The sequence below is a fragment of the Periplaneta americana genome, chromosome 4, assembly GCF_040183065.1.
Source record: "Periplaneta americana isolate PAMFEO1 chromosome 4, P.americana_PAMFEO1_priV1, whole genome shotgun sequence".
NCBI lineage: Eukaryota > Metazoa > Arthropoda > Insecta > Blattodea > Blattidae > Periplaneta > Periplaneta americana.
In genome coordinates, this window is record NC_091120.1 from 56,117,705 (window position 1) to 56,138,984 (window position 21,280).

The 21,280-nt window shown below is 36.2% G+C and overlaps 1 protein-coding gene across 1 annotated transcript in view; it reads right to left on the minus strand.

Annotated features, from left to right (window-relative positions):
* toy (twin of eyeless) overlaps positions 1 to 21,280 on the minus strand; it is a 477,612-nt gene that overhangs the window by 180,704 nt on the left and 275,628 nt on the right. Inside the window, exon 5 of the mRNA XM_069823349.1 lies at positions 11,195 to 11,426. Coding sequence (XP_069679450.1) covers positions 11,195 to 11,426 — 232 coding nt within the window. The remainder of the gene's footprint in view (positions 1 to 11,194; positions 11,427 to 21,280) is intronic.

The following is a 21,280-nucleotide window of genomic DNA, read 5'->3' on the forward strand; positions in this document are numbered from 1 at the left end:
CTAACGGTTGTCATGTTAGCAGTTGGAGCAAAGATTTACGTGTTCAAATCCGGTTGAAGTCAAAATTCTAAACTAGGCTACCTTCAACGGCGGAGAAGTAAGGCTATGAGTCCGGTGTCGTAAATTTATAGCAGATAAAAAAAAATCGTAACCACGTAGAGAACTCAAAGTAAAGTTTGTCGGCTACTTCTTGTCCACAATGAGTTACGATGGTGTATAGTAGAGATGAAAAACGACCGAGAAAGCAAGCCTAACAGCGCCCGCAAAGCCGCACGGCAATGTTCTATACGTCGTTGACGTAAAGACTACTTGTGTTTCGAGACGCTGAGATTGCTCACTCCGAAGTCCCGAACGTCAAGCTGCCTTGAATCGCCACAGTTGTTTATACCTGACTGAACTTTTATCTACTTTGGCAACTGTTACATATGTATAAACTATCAAGTAGCCCATTTGAAACATCATCTCTACCTTTTAGTGTATAATAATTCGTCCTCCAATCTTTATTTAATTACTAGGCCCTTATTAAAAGGCTAGGAATTTTCTTTTCATATGTTTGAGATCAAGTGTGCAATCTCAAGTAAAAAGATATTAACGTTATGTTTTATGTTTCTTACAAATGCAAATTTATTTGAGAATTTTTTTGTGCGAGATCGTGCGTATTTGCTTGGTTTCCGCACAAAACCAATCCGCGGAAAGTCTAAAATTCCACATTCAGTATTCCCAACGTAACACACATAACAATTTCCCTCTTCTTACCGCTTAAGTGACATATTGATTTTACTGCTTTAGGCTTTTAACATATTATTTTTAGAGACGTTCAATATAGTAACAATTATAAATTGGAAACTTACCACTGCAATTTCACCTAAATTGCACTGTTAATTATTGTTTTTAAATATTTTCAAAAATTAAGTAAACTCTACAACTCCACTAAAGTTACTGCATTCGTGATGCAAGTAACATCAAGGAAGCCGTGAAAAAATCAACAAACTTGCCGATGTTATTACTGCAATATGTTATATAAATAATATTGTTAAAATATTAAAATTAAAAATAAATCATTACATAACCTTACCGTTTGTTTTAAGTTCGCATTTATACACTGGGGGAAAAAAAAGACAGACGTATATCACGGCCTGCTGGAGTATAGTAAGCACAGAAAACATTTTAAAGCAACAATGTTGAAGATAGATATTTTTGTTTTGCAAATTTACCGTCATTGAACAGAAACCAAGATGGAGATTTCATTGCAACTAATTAGAAATTCCTCTTTCAGGTATGTATTAAACGATCTTCGCACAAAATAATGTACGATACACGAGCGGTATGTTTTCTTTCAATTCTCGGAAATTAAAAAAGCTCAACTACGTTTCGCTTTTTCAAACTTTTCCTCGAACATGAAAACTTCAACATACCGCTCTTGTAACGCATATTACTATTCTATTTATATGACCATAGGTAATATCATATAATAGAACCAGAACATTTTAATAACTAAGATATTGTTCTGTTTTGTCTTTTTGTCTCATTTAAACATTTATAATGTTATTTATTTCAATGACATATGTTATTCAAAGTTACGAAATCTTTCCATGAAGCGCACGAGAATGACGAGACAAGACTAGAAAGACAAATCGTTGTCGTTCCAGCAATAACTCCTATGTGACATATTTATCGATTTTCAGATTTTTGCTCTATTAACTAACTTAAATAGTGATACTGCAAATAATAAAATGTAATTATATTTCTTTCTTTCGAAAATGTAAGAATTGACAATCTCCTATACACTACAGCCATAGAAGAATAAATGTGTTTTTTTCTTCTTACTGAAAAGTTTCATATTTTGCACATAGGAGTTATTGCAGGAACAACGACGAAATGCAACGAACACAGCGAGCGAGAGCGGCAGTTAGTTTTGTTCATCTCTAGTGTATAGCTACTGCACTTGAAAATATCGTTCAGAGAAATATTACTGTTGCTACCAGGATTTATTGTTGTAAAAAAAGTTAGCACAATCCGTTGCCCTTCCCTTGACAAATTTTAAATTTTGAGACATAGATCGTTCATAAATTTCAAACCTTTAAATTCGATATAAGCTTTTGATTAGCAAAATCTGACTGGCTTAAATATTCCATTGATTAATGCGTATTAGGAGCAATGTTCACATACAATTTAAAGTTTCACACTAATAATAATATTTAATTCAGCCGTTTAAAATTATGTAATGAATAAATAGCCTCATTAGGCCGTCACGAGTCGGCTAATCACGGTAATGGGATTATATCATTTACATACATTTATCGCAATGTGTTTGTAGATTCTGTTTATTTGCTGCCTTTTTTTGTTATGAAGAGAAAGGAAGATTTATTCCAGCTGAACTGAACCGTCCAAATTACTACTGAAATAACGTACCACAGTATTCTGTAACTATGGAGTTCAGTAACCGATACAGCACATTATGAGTTATTAGCACTCATCATGCGGCAGAGTGTTGTTCTTTTTTTTTTTTTTCTTCATTCCTGTGTCCGGGTAATGTACCTGTAATTTGCAGTTTTACGTAGCGAAATTTTTTTCCTGTACAAACGTTTCACAGTTTCACAATTCTTATTCATTAATCGCTTTCAATTAGCTAACCAATATGACTACACCATAATTATCACCATTATAATCATACCGCATTATCATTATTTTATAACTCTATATCATCATAATCATCATAGGCGTGGGCATTTGGTACTTAAAAAAATATTAATACGAGCTGTACCTACATGAAATATCGAACGTGTATGCAAAAATCTAAAAGGTGGAAAATTTCAAATTTCGTGGAGCAACAGTAACAGATATAAATGACACTCGGGAGGAAATTAAACGCAGAATAAATAAGAGAAATGCCTGTTATTCGGTTGAGAAGCTTTAACAAAACATGAAAGTTAGAGATTATAAAATAGTTATATTAGCCTACCAGTTGTTTTTTATGGTTGTGAAATGTGAAACTTGGGCTCTCACTTTGAGAGAGGAACTGAGGCTATGAGTGTTCGAGAATAAGGTTCTTAGGAAAATATTTGGGGCTAAGAGGGATGAAGTTACAGGAGAATGGAGAAAGTTACACAACACAGAACTGCACGCATGTATTCTTCACCTGACATAATTAGGAACATTAAATCCAAACGTTTGAGATGGGCAGGGCATGTACCACGCATGGGAGAATCCAGAAATGCATATAGATTGTTAGTTGCGAGGCCGGATGGAAAAAGACCTTTGGGGAGGCCGAGGGGTAGATGGGAGGATGATATTAAAATGGATTTGAGGGAGGTGGGATATGATGGTAGGGACTGGATTAATCTTGCTTAGGATAGAGACCGATGGCGGCAATGAACCTCCTAGTTTTCTAAAAGCCATTTGTAAGTACTGTAAGTAAGTATGCAAAAATGTAATATAACGATCATAGGCCCTCTGTTTGTTTTAGCTACTTATTAACGGACTTCATTGTCAGTAAAATTACCAGCGTAGGTGAGAAGGTAGCGACTAAGGCGAATGTCAAATAAACTTTTAAGTCATTACTAGGGAAAAGATTTCTATCTCCGTACCTATTTTGTATTGTATTGTATTGCATTAATTATGTTTTGTTCATAGCTATGTAGTAATTTTGTATCATACTGGTTGAGTGGAAGAGAAGGCCGAATGGCCGTAACTCTGCCAGTTAAAATAAACCGTTATTAATAATAATAATAATAATAATAATAATAATAATAATAATAATCCGTGGCGCTACAGCCCGTGAAGAGACTAGACCGACTAGCCGGCTGCTGGCCTAATGCCCATATGCCGAAGCAGAGGTGGACGATCATCCAACCAGAATGGAAGTATCGTGTGGTTAGCACGATGATCCCCCCAGCCGTTATAGCTGGTATTCGCAACCGGATTTCGCTACCTATCGTAGCTCCCCAAGTGCATCACGATGCTGGGTGGGCACCGGTCCCATACGCTGGCCGAAATTTCATGAGAAAATTTCTTCTCCCATGAGGACTCGAACCAGCGCGCATTCCGTAACGCGAGTCCTAGGCGGGATGCCTTAGACCGCGACGCCACGGCGCGGGACAGATACTGATAATACTGAATTAAAAAAAAAAAAGGCTTAAAGTATCAGAAAATGTACAGAAAGTTACAACAGGCTCCTATAAAGTTCAATGCTTTTAGCACAATTATGATCTATTCTGCATTCATTTCTTTCAGTCTAGACTTATCTTCATGGGAAGTGCACGAATAAGCCTATATGAGATAGACATAAAAAATAACATTTTTTTTATAGTTAATCGTATCGAAGCACAACAGTGACCTTCTTAATATAAAAAATACCTGCAGTTTACTTTTCAATGTTACTTTTATCATTTGACACTCGTCTATACTTTAGATAACGTTCATTTATCTTATATGCAATCGCATTTCTTATCTTTCGCAGGAACATCATTACTATTCTCTGATACGATCATACAAAGAGAAATCATTATTATTATTATTATTATTATTATTATTATTATTATTATTATTATTTTGTTTGCTATATCCTAGACTATGTTATTAAGATATATCTTCGTTTCATGTAGACAAGATCCTTCTATATTTTTAGTTGGTTGTTTAACGACGCTGTATCAAATACTCGATTACTTAGCGTCGATGGGATTGGTGATATCGAGGTGATATTTGGCCAGATGAGGCCGAGGATCCCCCTATTAAAATTCTGTAAGATCTAAAAGCTTTTACTTAATTTTAATATTGGTGAGAGTGCTTCTGAACAAGTAAAATGCAATCCGGAGTTGCGCTCGGGCGCGGGTTCGATTCCCGTTTAGGCTGATTACCTAGTTGGGCTTTTTCCGAGGTGCAAATCAAGCTTTCAGGTGTACTCCCTGTGAAGTTGATTTGAATAATCTCGAGGGAAAAATTGTTCAGGGACCGGGTATCGAATCCGGGACCTTTGGTTAAACGTATAAACGCTCTCCCAACTGAGCTACCCGGAAACTCTGCCACACATCGACCCAATTCCTCCCTCTATATACACAGACCTCAAAGTGGGCTGATAACCGTCAAGCAACCAACACTGAGTGCACACTAACTCTGTGTGACTTAAATTGTGGTTTTCTGTCAACGTACAGTGACGTGTTTTATGCAAATCAAGCTATCAGGTATAACTCCCTGTTAAGTTGATTTGAATAACTTCGAGGGAAAAATTGTTCCCCAACCGTAAGACAAATGTCAGGTAATCTATGGTGAATCCTCGATCTCATCTCGCCAAATAACATCACCAAGTCCATCGACGCTAAATAACCTCATAGTTGATATAGCGTCGTTAAATAACTAAGTAAAAAACAAGTAAAAGACATAATTTCATTGTACGTGAAAAAATTTGTGGAAAAGAATCATAGTTCCGAGGGACTATTCATTATTATCATAAACAACACGAATTAAATCTAGTAGAAATTGCTTATTTTGTCAACTCATCTTTTCTTTGCCCAAATGCAACGTATGATCCGAAGAAAACGGAAGTGCAATATGTCACAATGTTCTTCATACAGTGTTGTAAAGTTGTGGAGATAGATCAGGTAGAAATATACGAAATCATAATGTATCAAATTACTATTGTGTGAATTGCAATGTGTAAGTTGTCCTGGCACGTGAAAGTTCATCAGAATCGACTGCCAGACCCTGTATTTTTTATTGGGTTATTTTACGACGCTGTATCAACATCTAGGTTATTTAGCGTCTGAATAATATGAAGGTGATAATGCCGGTGAAATGAGTCCGGGGTCCAGCACCGAAAGTTACCCAGCATTTGCTCGTATTGGGTTGAGGGAAAACCCCGGAAAAAACCTCAACCAGGTAACTTGCCCCGACCGGGATTCGAACCCGGGCCACCTGGTTTCGCAGCCAGACGCGCTGACCGTTACTCCAAAGGTGTGGGCCAAACCCTGTATAATCAAGTAGAATTATTTGTACCATTTAAATTCAATTAAAATCACATCCTCATCCTTGTAGATATTTCCAGTTTATTCGAATCTTACTTTGCATTTATAAGTGCCTTTCACATTTGAAGATTCCACTGCAAGAATGATGGATGTCATTTGGAATAAATTTTTCAGGAGAAGCAATTGAAAGTTTGAAATGCTTAATGCTCAAAGCTTAACTGTGATTTTCCGATCTTTACTGGACAATGACTATCAGTGTTAATGACATATAACTCTCTATGTACATCCTATATGTCTTAAGCTATGCATTGACAGTCTAGGTTCATTTTCGATAAGACAGTGACATCCATCATTCTTGCAGTGACTCTTCATTTCTTATATCGGTTCGAAAATTCTCTGTTCAAAATCCTGAACGAAGGATCGTCCCACTGCAGAACTCTTAAAAAATGGACTGGAATTTCCCTTTTAGATTCTAGATCAAATTGATAGGCTATAGTTCTCAATTGCAATGCTAAATTGTTCACTTATCCAATATAACAAATTTCTTCTCTTTGTAACGCAAACAAGTAATAATGTTTAAGCTAAATATCTAAACATTGATCCTGGATCACGTCTGCCAACACAAGGCGATTTAGTATATATATATTATGAAAATATTGACTTGCAATACTGTTGAACGACTATTATTCGATGTATTAATCGAGTTGTATATGGCACGGATAATAAACAAAAACTACATGAAATCTGTTGCCAGGGCTACCAAGTTCTCAATTAGAACCCAACTGACATTGCACATTGCTTTGTTTTATTGCAAATGATGGTGTTATGCTAGACTATTACGGAGTGTGTGTTTAGATGCTGGATGGTTAGTATAATAGCTAAACGGCGAGGCGGGCCGGCGGGCGGTACCTGACATGCCGTCAACATGTTCAACTACTGTGCACTAAACAGTAGTATGTTATGGATAGGTTTGTTAATGTTTGGGAAGCCCGTTGTGTTGTTTATCTGTATTATACAGCAGGACTAAGCCAATCGCGGAGAGCTGTTTACCATGCCGGCTACAGGGTAGGCTATACACATACTGTACTTGCTTGTTCGCTTACAACCCCCATCCCAGAGTCTCTTCTCTACCCCCTCGTAACAGCTTTCAATAGTTATTTGAATAATAATTGTTGTTCTATAAATATCATCACTCTGGTATTGTCATACAGGCGGTGACGAGATCACATCGACCCGTTCAGGCTCATTTTGAAATTCGGTTCATTTTACTACGCGTTGCGCGACAATGGGTGGACTCCACTGCAGGAATTGCAGCTGAACCTTGCGAGCGCTACATTCGAACCAACTCAGATTCATTTTATTGTTATAGTTATTGATGTGGAATAAAGCACATACTAAATAATGTGAATACAATTCAATAAAAACTTAAACACAATATTGAAGTAGGCCTACGTAATCACATAAATACAGAAAATATCTTTGGACGGTTTCGATAAAGAAATTCCATCACAAAATACAAGGTACAATCAATATATTTTTCCCAACTGCACTTGTATTTACTGTACCGTTAAATATACAGTACATGCGCTTATTACTGAAGATCATTGTTTCCATGCTTATTGAGTCAGTCTATCAACAGCGTCAAGTTATCTTTAAGAACTGAGCTTCAAAACATGATTTTGTGCAAGTACCTACTGTGACTTTTCCTGGAATCTATATACGCCTTATGGCTAGTCTTCTTCTCCGCCTTCCAAGTAATGCATTTAGTATAGATTTCAAGGTTTCCCTGATTCTATACAACTTCTCCGTTTCCTATGTTCTGTGTGTGTTAACTACATTCAGGGGAGTCCGGAAACTTACTGATTGCCCCTTGCATAAAGCAGTTGTTTTATTATTCACAAAAAGATCATTGTTATATCATAATCAATATGAAGTGTAACAGATAGTGGTATTGAAAACGGAACATATAAACTCACGCATACTCTCAAGGGTCCGAAAAGAAATCTAAGTTGTACGCAAGATTTAAAAGGAAGCAAATATTTTATTCAATGATAAACAGTGAATAATCAGGGAAAAATTTATGATTACTCACAAGAGAATCTAGTAAGAACAAGCTATTCAAAAGTGCTATTCTCTCCTTTGTTACATCTCTCTTTCTAACTACTTTACGCGACTTTTATCTGTTAATTTTATTTCGCATAGTGCATTTGAACATGACTGAACTCTATTATGCTGGATTAATTTCTTTACCGAAAATAAATAATTCTTCTCCGGTTCTCAGCCAGGTGAGTTGAATTGTTGCTTCCAAGCTTTCGATGACTAGCTCTGCCATCTTCTTCAGAGATTGGAAGTGTGTGTCACGATTGTACAGGTATTTACCTCCGTGTCAGATTGAGGTGCGGGAACGTAATGTTAACGCAGATTTAGAGCCGTATTGAAACAAATTTTAGTACGTACGGTAAGTTACATATCTTAAAAATTTTTCTTTCTATAACTACCCTTATTCAACACAAAATATAACTACAGTCATAGGATGAAAGTAATTATGATTGAACTATAAAGCAGAAACAAAATTATGCCATTTTGCACTATACCCGTACATATTCTTCACTTTAGTGACAGAACAAATTGTACCTGTATTATCAAAATATTTGCAGAAAATTAACACTAGACATTTTACTCCCAATATCTACATAAATCGACACTCCACAGCAACCAGAGCAACTTAGAACTTGATTCATTATAATCGCCCATTTTATTTTTAACAAGTGAAAAAATAATTACTAATGCAAAAAAAATTAATTGCAGAGGAAATTATATCTTTATATCCTCATAGAACCCTTCAATATCGAACATAGACTCTAAATATTCGAGACTAATCTGGTACTTAGCGCGCTATTGTAAGTAAAATGGGAAGTTAACTATATATTTTTTTCTTTATACTGGAAAGCTTGAATTCACGTAGACTAATGAAGGTATTAACTTGAAATTGCAGACTTCTTTGCTTTAATATCCGTTTTATAGTGCTGCTTTCCGCAACTATTTTTTACCATTTTTGTATTAAAAAAAAAAACAAACAAAATTTTGAATTATTTTTATAAGACGCAAATTCATTTGAACATTATAGTTACATTAGAAACCATTAGCCTACTTATAAATTGTGTATAATTTTCAATATCTCGACATTTTATGGAATGGCTTCAACATACGTAAAATAAAAAGAGGCTAAATGTATAAACAAACGAAAAGAACTCATCAGAGTAGGTCTTTCCAGCTTTGCGTAACCTGATCATGTTGTCAGAACTTAATTATCGGGTGTTCGACGGTTAGACTGTTCGGAGAAAGTTGAAAATGGTCGACCTGTGTTCCAAGCATATTCAAAGTAGGCCGCCCTGAGTCAAGCTAGTAATAAGACGGTTATAAGGTTATGTAAGCTATTGAGTTGTTGAGTGTGGTGCTAGTTTTACATGTTTATTATTCTATGCCTGTTTCGTTGTGTAGTATAGTAAGAATTCCATATAATTTAGAACGAACAATAGGTCTATTCATTTATGGCTGTTACGCAAACAAAAATTACAAATTCTACAAACGACATTCCGTTCCAAATATCCCAGAATATACGTTCCACCATCACAAACAATTTTTAGTAAAAAAAGTATGAACACACGGTATTCCTCGTCATCTTTATTTGTGGGCTATTTGGATCGTCTGATGTAATGGTGAGTGCCATTTAACTACTGATATCTCTAACAAGTAGGCTAATTGAAGTACTGTAAGTATGTCTAAATCAGAACACTGAATCATTAAAAAAAAACATCAGAGCAGCGCAGCGCTTTGCCGGCAACAAAAGAATGCCGAATCAACCTAACTGGGGGACACTTGTTGGCTCCGAAACGTTGGAGCACCAAATCTCAAGACATTGTTAGTAATCCCAAATTATTCATTACGAAATTAACAAATTTAAGTGAGAAATTGTGAATGATAGGCGAATATCTGCTTTTCGAAACTATGGGTAGTATTGAAAACATAATTAGAACGTTATTATGGAGAAGACTAAGAATCTATTATCGATCATGCACTTTTTATTACTTAAGCGTTTCGAAATGTGATGGAAAGCATTTAATAATTGTAAAATTTGATCTGCTCTCACTATTTCTATTGCATTGAAATCGTGTATAAATTCAGCATTAATATTTTCCCAATAATATGCTTAAATTGTAGCAAATCTGAGACAACGTAGAACAAATCCACACCTGTGGAGTAACTGTTAGCGCGTTTGGCCGCGAAAGCAGGTGGCCTGGGTTAGATTCCCGGTCTGGGCAAGTTACCTGGTTGAGATTTTTCCGGGGTTTTCCCTCAACCCATTACTAGCAAATGCTGGGTAACTATCGGTGCTGGACCCCGGACTCATTTCACCGGTATTATCACTTTCATCTCATTCAGACGCTAAATAACCTAAGATGTTGATAAAGCGTCGTAAATTAAGATACTAAAATAAAACATAGAACAAAAAAAATACGTCTAGCCTATAAGAAAAATAACTTTTTTCCACACAAAAATCGACCTCGCGATTAGAGTCCAAATGAATACGGTAGTTACCCACTTTAAATTGATTAGTGACGACTCGAACACTGGCAATACCCGGCCCCGGAACAATTTTTCCCTCGAAAGTATTCAAATCAACTTTACAGGGAGTTATACCTAAAAAAGCTTGATTTTCATAATACACGTCACTGTTCGTTAACAGGAAACCACAATTTAAGTCACACAGAGTTGGTTGCTTGACGGTTGTCAGCCCACTTTGAGGTCTGTGGAAATAGAAGGAAAAGTTGGATCGGTGTCAGGTAGAGTTCCCGGGTAGCTCAGTTGGTAGAGCGTTGGTATGTTTAACCAATGGTCCCGGGTTCGATACCTGGCCCCGGAACAATTTTTCCCTCGAAATTATTCAAATCAACTTTACAGGGAGTTATACCTGAAAGCTTGATTTACACTGGCAATCTACTTTGTCTAAATAATCTATATTTATTTAAAATGAAGAATGAAGATGTGAAATGCTGCAAGCAGTACTTTCTACCGTACGATTCATTTACATAAAAAAAAGAAAAATGCATCAACTTAAGAACAAGTTATAGGCCTACTCCATAATTTTCGTGATAAGGACATGAACGTAGCCTGCAAATTGCCAAGTTGCTCTGGTTACCGGACGTCTTAGTGTTAGTACTTGCAGTACTCACCTCGCTTCTGGATGTCATCGCGGGTGACCTGGCCGCCGGGAAGGACGGTGGCCGCGGCAGGATTGGGCGGTAGGCTTAGGTGCGGCGTGGGCGGAGTGCCGGGGTACCAGGCCCATCCGGGGGCTTGCCCGTTGAACATCCTCAGTTTGTCGTATACCGACTCGTTCTGCGCCGTTACTTGCTGCTCTTTCTGAGCGGCCAGATTCCGCAGCACTCGGTTTATGGAAGACACCTGAAACCAAAAACAAATAACGTTTTTAAGTACAAAAAAGAAGATTTTTTATTTTAATCAATAATTATAGTAAGTACAGACAAAACACGTATATAACACTATATACTGGATATCATACAGCTTTATATGATGTATGACTTGAGGCTTTCCCGGCGTTTGATGTAGAATAACTCTTCTCGGGTTCTCAGCCAGGTGAGTTGGAGATTTGCTTTCAAGCTTTCCAAGGCTAGCTCTGCCATCTCCTTCAGGGAATGAAGTACTTGATTCCCTGAAGAAGATGGCAGAGCTAGCCATCGAAAGCTTGGAAGCGAATCTCCAACTTACCTGGCTGAGAACCCGAGAAGAGTTATTCTCCAACTTTATATGAAATTACAATAAAATACAACATAACCATTATACGAGTACATTACACCATGTAATATCTTTTTTGTATACAGTACATCTTAAGTCTGATTAATGTAATATGTTACTAGTCAGCGATGTATGCAATGGAGGGGGAAAGGAACTGGCCACCCTACTCCACTATCTCCTGCTTAGTTGCCTCATGAATATCCCTTATTGGCGTCATTTTTGTGGTTCCGATCTGTCTTCGGACAGTTGCCTAAACAACAACAACATATAGTATCATATGATTTTACATTATTTTTTTTATTTGGCGCTTCCTTAGAAATGACAGTGACTGCCTGAATTTCTGTATATAGTAAATGCACGAGAGACTTTAAGGGTCAAGTTGCATTCACTTCCTTCTTGATCTATTAAGCCGTAAGGACATTTATTGTAAGTTAAAGTTACGTTTTTGTGAATATAGTGATAGCTTTGTTATACTGTACTACACACATTATAGAGACGCATTTGGGCCTGTTGAAGTCTGACTAGACTACAAGCATTACAGTAAAGTCGGAGTAGTTACCGCACGATTACGGCGGATCTAAGTCTATTGATATTGTGAAGTTTCTCACCATACTCGATTCTAACAATATTTCAACGGACGTAGACCTATCCTTTGTCAAAAAGTCGCAGTATTATGCTGTTGTGAATGTTTCAGGTAAAATGAAAGAACTGATTAATCTATCGCCAATTATTTTAACAAATTACTTATATGTTTCGTTGAAAGAAGTTCCACTGAACTTAATTCAGCGCATGTGGTTCATGCATAATGGGACACCGCCTTGTGCTTGCTGCTAAGCAATTTTAAATAATCGATTTTCCTAATAAATGGATAGGTGGTGAGTAAAAATAGGAATTTACCCACAGAGACTACGAGGTTAGGTATGCATAGTGTATTCGTTGTACGCACGAGAAACATGTCCCCATTCAATTGCTGCGATACACAATACATTTCAGTTGTAACCTGGCCATACCTCAGGCTTCACGTCATTCATGATGTAACGATAGTCTAAGCACAACTAACCTAATATCCTCATGTTGTGGTATAAATTCCTCCCTTTAGTCGTGAAGGACAGACATATTGGCCTGCTCGTTCTCCCGACTTCAATTCATAGGATTTCTACTTATGGAGTTATTTAAAGGCCATTGTGCATTTCAGACATATTCATGACGTGGTAATTCTTCGCCAGCGACTTGAATAAGGATGTCAGTAGATAAGGCAGGCGCCTGGCATGTGAAAGAGACTAAGGCAGTTGATGATGCGGCGCTCAGAAGTCTGTATTAGAGCTCATGGGATATTTTAAACTTTTTTCTGTAGAAGTTATAAGTTTCTGCATAATAAAAAAGTATTGCAAGTTGTAAATCAAACTTTATCATCACAGATATTATGTAGACCACAAATAATGAGTAACAAAAAAGCTAAGCGACATTGACCATATGTATATATGTACTTTTTTGCTTGTTTTCAGGTCTTCTGTCAATTCCCAAGAGCTTTCCCACATGTTTTGATACACCCTGTATATTAATGTATGTAGCCTACTGTACGTATTGTATGTAAACTGCATATATTTTTTGGTTTAATAGCAACAGACTGTTAGTTTAAATTTTAATTACACGTGTTCTGTATTTGAAAGTAAAATATGCATTGAGGCGCTTCTCTGTAAGTTACATGTGCCACTGCATCCTGTATTTTCGTAGCAATAATATATTTAATTGCAAATATTAAATGCACAATATACTGTAATTGCAAATACAAAGCTATTCAGTTACAAATTACTGAGTTTTATGGATATGTAAGCATTAAAGAGCGTGTTATCCACATTACATTACCTCATAATATTATTGCTAAGTTCTACTAATAGAATCTCAGCATCAAAGAGTTAAAATTGTTTTTAGGGCTGTTATTCTTAACGAAAAAAATAGGTTAAGCGCTCTCAGTTTTTCTTTCGTATTTTATTCTTTCTTTACTCTTTTCGTTTATTTTAATTCATTAACTTTTATTTTCTTTGATATTTTTCCTTTGTATTTTTCCCCTTTATTTGAATGTGATTAAACTAACCACAAGCAACTATCAAAGTATTGAAATTCGAACAAGTCTTATGATCTTAAGAAATGAGAATAATTTGTAATGTAATTTCAACCTTATTAATACACCGCTGGAGTAGCCTATGAAAACTGAACAATTCCCTTCTGGTTAGTGGTTAGTGATACAAAATTATGCAATTGAATTCGTGTGTTATTGCTGTCGGGCGGCTGTGATTTCCGCAGTCAATAAGACCTGGAGCCTTAATGTAATAATTTTACTCTGTGTAAATAAAAACTGCAATCTCAGATGCTTTCCCTTGCTTACACCAGGAATTATTCGATTTTTCTAGTTCATTTTCTTCATATTCGTATGTTAGAGTGAAAGAAAGAAGCTCTTGAAAATGAGGCAACGAAATTTATTGCTGACTGTTTGTTTGTAGGCCTATATAAATGTTCCAATGATGTTTTTTAACAAATTAATTGAATCAGGAATTTGAAAATGTGCTAAGTCTATGAAGCTACTTTTGAAATAAATGCAAAATCTGTACTGACACTTACCGACAATTTTATGCTGACATGTTAAGCAATGATCCAATGGATAGGGGTTTATTCGAATTACTATTCTAAAGCTAATAATAATAATAATAATAATAATAATAATAATAATAATAATAATAATAATAATAATAAAATTATAATTATAATAATTATAATAATCTTTTCCCAGGTAAGCATTATTAGGATTATTAATTCCCTTATGATTAGACTAGACGGCAGTTCGGAAGGCGGTCGGCTGCTATATGCGCCGTAGCATTTCTGGCATGTGACGTCACAAGCTTGTACAGTAGAACCAATCGGAATCAGTCTGTAACAAGTACTTCCAGAGTTCGTTTGTTCAGTTAGTTAGTGGGGTTTAAAAAGGGCACGTCAGCTACTATGGCTATTTGCGCCCTTATCTAAAATCTTTTACTAAACACAAACACAATACAATAACCAGAATACTTAAAAGAACTAAAAAGCGTTGTCACGGTTAAAACGAGGAAAACAAATGCAGTTTCAAGGTGAAGCATAAATATCCATAAAAGTGAGAAGTTCTCAGACCCAAAGTAGTATTTAAAAAGAAATAACAAAACAATAAAACAAATGCCACCAGAAATAGATTGCCTGGCGCATTTATATCGTTTGTTCATGTGTGAGTGTTTCAATACACTGAATAAGTAAAACTGATATTTACTGTGTGTGTAAGATAAATAAATGGAAGAAGAGACTGTAAAAATACAAGTATTGCACAGGCAGGTGCGGAAAATATTGTTTAAGGTGTATAATTGTTTTAAAAGCGTTGACGAGCAGAACGCTGCCGGCCATTTTGATGCTGGTTGCAACGTTGCCAACGTGCAAGAAATGACTGCAGAAGCATGTGGTGTGGGATTGAGAACCGTGCAAAGAATATTGTTAGTGAAGGAAAGAGGATTTGTTTGATGTCATGCTTACAGTAATCAACGGCTAAGTTCATTATTATATTTTGATAATTTAAATTCTCTCCTGCGCTATTTGTATCGCACGTGCGCGTGAAGTTCGATGTGGCAATGTTGTACGCTGCCTTGCCCTCTCTATCTGTCTCTCTCGACGCAAACGCTAGCAGACTACCGCCTTCCGAATTGCCGTCGGCTCTAGTTTCGTGAACTTAGCACCTTTTTTTCAATGAAATGATTTTATACTCTATAATGGTTGAGTACATTCCATATTTACGTTAAATAATAATTAATGAGCTTCTGGCATAATCTAATGAAGGATTTTAATCTTTTATCGAAAGAAATAACATTTTGACATAACGGATAATAAGTGTACTTGCGTCGGGTTTCACCAGTTCTTCTACAGAAAGATGTAAAAATTGTTAAATTATGGTTTATTTAACGACGCTCGCAATTGCAGAGGTTATATTAGCGTCGCCGGTGTGCCGGAATTTTGTCCTGCAGGAGTTCTGTTACATGCCAGTACATCTACTGACATGAGCCTGTCGCATTTAAACATACTTAAATGCCATCGACCTGGGTCGGGATCGAACCCGCAACCTCGAGCATAGAAGGCCAGCACTATACCAACTACGCTACCGTGGCAGACAGAAAGATTTATATTGCTTAGGAGAGTACATATTTTCGAAAAAAAAAAAATGTGACAACCCTTTTTCCCAATTCCTCACTCAATTATATTTTATGCACATACTTTTCTGATGAACTGAATCGTAGTTACAGAACAGGAACAAAATCAAATTGTTTAGAAGAAAGTACTATAAACAGACAAATGGGTAACCAGATATATGCCATTCAAAAAACGAAATAACTTTCAATATCTTTCACGTATTTGTACAACATAAATAATACGAATTTTTGTTAAAGCTCGCAATAAATTTTCTCAATATCACAATACATACTTCGTGTAAAGAGAAAGATCAAGTAGCTTTCAATGAACTCAAATTTGTTTACTCTTATACAATCATATTGATTTATAATTCAGATAACCCATTTCCTCATAACCTAAAGTGTAATTGGATGGAAAAAGAGTATTTATAATTAAAAAGTAGACCTTCATGAAAGTTTATAAATTATGCAAAACCTCAGTTTAATTACATTTCAATACCAAACAGGTTCCGCATGTGCAGCAAAAATAAAAGCCACAAAATACTACCTGCATACAGCATTAACATGTATGACAAATAACATCGAAAACAGCTGTTGCCTGTTTTTAGTAAGGATAAAGGGAAGGTTGAATGTAAGATAACCACAAGGCAAGTATTACAGATGCTGGTTGGTGGACCGTTTGAACCCACCGACATCAAACTCGAATCTGCCATCCGATGTGACAGGGCACGTTCGAGAAGGGAGCCGCGGTCTATAACCATCCCAGACCTCTGCAGCAGCACAGTTGCACCCAACCCACAAGCAGACCGTGCCCATATCTATAATATATTAAGTAACTATAGGCCGTATTCCATGCTGAATAATACATGGATACAAACAAGATACTAGACCTTGCCTATATTGTTGATGCCTTCTCTTTTCTTATGAAAAAGAACCGTGGCATATGAATATTGTTAGATGATGGGTTTTTGTTAAAGGTTAAGGTTTGTTTGTTGATACTGCAGGCACAAGCCCTCACCACACAGACATTTAGGAAGATAAAGTTACCTTTTCATAAGCCCGAATTTTGTAAGGAGTCGAGAAACAGTTATGAAGGTATAATTTCGTAGAAAATGGAAATTCAATATGAAGGTAAATAACATAATGAGAACTACTATAACAGCAATCTGTTGTCTGTAGAACATTTTATTTTGTCTTAGATAGAGACTTGGAATCGTGCCTAGAGTCGCCTAGAATCAAACTGGACTTTCTCCAAATTATGAAATATGGAATTATGGTGTTTCAGTGCAGAATTTTGCAGGGAATGTGATAAACTGATAGTTTGGAGTCAAATTTCATTTTATCTGCCTTAACTTTAGTAGTAAAATCATTGTTTGGAGTCTAACTGCACTAGATTTTCTTCTTTCCTGAGAAACCAGATGTTTGGATAAAGTTTAGTTTGATTCTAGGCGATTCATTTAATGGCATCGTGGTTAGTAAATGGATGGAGGAGCAATAGAAACCTTTCCACGGTTGTTGAAGCATGAGCTTGAATGCGCTGTGGACGAAAATGCGTCTACTCGTAAGATTTCCACGTGCTGCAGCTCACATAACCTGCGAGAGATAACTACGCCATACTTCACTACAGTGGAACGGCTTCTAGCACACACACAAAATTTGGTCCTCTGTACTTGTTTTTTTGAAAGATGGGACATAACAGTTAAGCGGCCGAGCTTGGAACTACAATGCCATGTTGCGAATGTGGACTACCAAGCTGCCAGCTGATGGAAGCTAGCAATTGTCGTTAAGATGGCTGACGTTAAAACATTCACTGACAATTGACGCGAAGGTAAAAAGACAATACAAAAATCGACAAAGAATCAAAGACGAAACGTGCCAATGCTAACATTGTGTGCACAAATGTCGCCAAGAGAGCTATTAAGCACTCGCCACGTGGCAACGGTAAGTTTGACAACTCAACCGTTGTTACCATAGCAACAGTCCTACCACGCTATGTGACATTCAGTTGTTTTTCCGATCGCAACGCTCCTGTCATGTCCCATCTTTCAAAAAAACAAGTATAAGCACACAAAATCCTGGAGAAAGGCAGAGATAAATGAAAGAAATAAGTGAAAGAGCTGACTTCTCCTCGATAATGCTATACTTAGAGTCACCTCAAATATTTTATTTATTTATTTATTTATTCATTTATTTATTCATTTATTCATTCATTTATTTATTCTTTCATTCACTCACTCACTCATTCATTTATGACTTGCAGAAAAGTACACAGGCTAGATGCCCATCAAAGCACCTTCTTCACATATATAAATAAACAATTTAACTTATAATTATTGATAACGATGTACATGAGAGGGAATTACGAAGTAAGAGTATGCAACCCAGTAACAATAGAAATAAATAAAATGGTAACATAAAAGAAAGGTGTGGCTTACAACGAATCAGTTATTAAAAAGTTATAAATTTAATAAAAATCGAACATAAAAAGGCTGTAAGTGCCAATATATTTGAAAATTAGTTTTTCCAATGAAAAAAGATTATGTCCCTGGCTCAGTCCAATAAGAAAAATGGTATGTCCAATTGTAATTTTATTAAAAACTACGAGTAGCTTCTTCTGTAGATGCGCAAAATATATATTACATACATTACTATTTGCGCAAAAAAGCCTTATTTTCTACGGTTTGTCTCTTAGGCACTTACAGCCTTTTTCATGCCCAGTCTTCAATTGTAGGAGACCTTAATTTCTAGCTGGATCTCAACAAGGGAAAATTTGAAATACTGTAGGAATAAATTAAGCTCAGTGTGTTATGACATGAATTATATATTTTTATATAATTTTGGTTTCTGAATAAACTTTGGATGTGGAATTACAATGACACAGAACACTCATGAGTAAATACTCTCGCATAACCTTCCTCAGTGAGTCGTTTTAAAGAAATCTCTTATAATCTGCTCTCAGATTTAAAATTCCGCTGGAATTGGCTCAATCTTAATTTTAGAGTTAAGTGGATGTCTTTAAAATTAGCTTCAAAATTATATCTACTGACACTAAATACATAGACTATTATGCTATTCTGAACGTGTAGCCTTTGTTGATTTCCTACGCAAACATAGGAAAGCAAACGTCCTAGTTGTGTTTATGTCCATATTGTTCAAACACCACACCGTGTTAAACAGTATCTGAACAGACAACAAATACAATTAACATTTATGTACATCCTACGTTTATTTTTATGCCAGCAATTCCTGTAGTGACGAAATCAATTACAATAACTATCAAGTAATTTGGTAACTAGTGAAAGTTTTCCTTCATTTCAGGAAGAAGTAAGCTTCCTCTTTGTGTTCCCGTGCCCGACAGAGGAGCTATTACTGAATTAAGTTCTTATTTGTGTCTAGTCATTAAAATGAATAAATCTGGACGAGTTATGACCAATTGAGGCTTTGTTCTCGTATAGTGATATCAGACTGACGTCTATTCAGAGCCTTAAGATTGTTACTAGTATATTAAATTCAGAATTTTATAGAAGAAATAATTAAACGACAATAGCTATATAAAAATGTAACGACACATGAACTGGTATGCAGATACACAAAGCAACTTCTAACTCACATTATCAGACAACGTAAACTTTAACATAATTTAATACTTTCACTGTATTTTATGTGTGCGAGATTTTTGGGCAATTGTACTGTGTCATAAACATAGAAATAAACAGCCAACGTTTCGTAACTACGTAACACCTCCATCACCTTATGTGACAGCTAAAGGATATATCTTTAAGATATGTAACGAGAAATGCAACGGAAGTCCGTTACGGAAGCCAGGCGTTGCGGACAGCGTAGTCAACATACAATCTTCAATAGAGCCTATGGTCCATCCCAGGTATCTGTAGAGTAGAAAGACGATCATGGAGAGTTCAGATTTTGTCTAGACTATGGTTGTCCCGGAAATCTGTGGAGTAGAAAAACGAAACAAGACCTCTGCGCAAGTGGTATGTGGGAGGGTTAGGGCCAATGATTGCTCTGGGGGGAGGTATTGGTTGAACGAAGCTACCAATCGCTTGCAAAGATTGGATCATTTCTATCTGAACTCTACCTTCTACCGAGAGCATCTTACCCCTTAGCGGCCTCGAGCTGATGCTTCCCGCAATACACTCCGATACAGGCTCCGCCCCCATATGAGTGACGTTACTCTACAGATCCCCAAGACGGACCAGAGAAATACGGGGTCCATCCGTGGTTTTCCTTGTGCGCTAAGAAAATGTCGGGATGAGACATAAAAGAAACGGGTCGCGGACCTATTACCTTCCTTCAAACACTTTTCTTTTGTATTTTTTAGAAATTTCTCTAAATTTCCGTATTTCACACTCTCCAATGGGCTCTTACTGCTTCGGGCCTTGGCTTCTGAAGTCGTTCTTGTCTGCCGAACGGCTAACCACTCCGGGCTACTACGTCTGCTCTAACTGTGAATGTAAATTCGAAATGGAATTTAATATGATTAATAATTATTAATTGCTGTAATACATGAAATTAGCGGACTGCTCTGCGCATCTTTCCTTAAATGGCCAATGATATAAAAACTATTTTTCTACCGAAAATTTAAAGTTAATGCAAAATGAACTTCAAGGTCACAAGTTTAACGGCTTCAAAGCTGGGCATGCGACTCTAATGAGTGCACCGATTCCAAATTAATATGGCAGTACAAAGACTACGCTGTCAGCTATTACACTTGACTCAGGCTTCTTCCTTCGTGCATTATTTCATTCGGTCGCAGTAACTACATTTCCAAAGGTTATCGAAACATTAAGAAATTAGTTAAAGAGAAAAACGTTATGGAAGTTTAAGCTGTAACATTATCCATTTCCAAATATTGTTTGTAAAAATACTTCAAAACGAAAAAAAAAAGACATTTGCAAATCAGAACGAAGAAAATAGAATATATCCACATATAATCGAATATGAAGATTATGTAAGTATATGTTAAAATAATTATGCTAATTATTATCACATACTTTTTAATCACGGCAATTAAGCCTAACAGAACAGTGCGTGCAACAAACGTGGATATCATTGTCGATGCTGTGTTCCGAAGGTCATTAGATACTTTAGAATCACAAGTATAGATATCGTATTTTATCATAAACCGATTGTGCTTGATTTACTGCATAGTGAAAATAATAGGAAAACTTGATGACATAAAATTGTATCGAAAAAAATACAAATTTTTAATGTTACATGATTTTACATGCTTCTTTAGCGACAATCCGATTCTAGCACCACTTTTCCGTACTGGCAGTCAATACC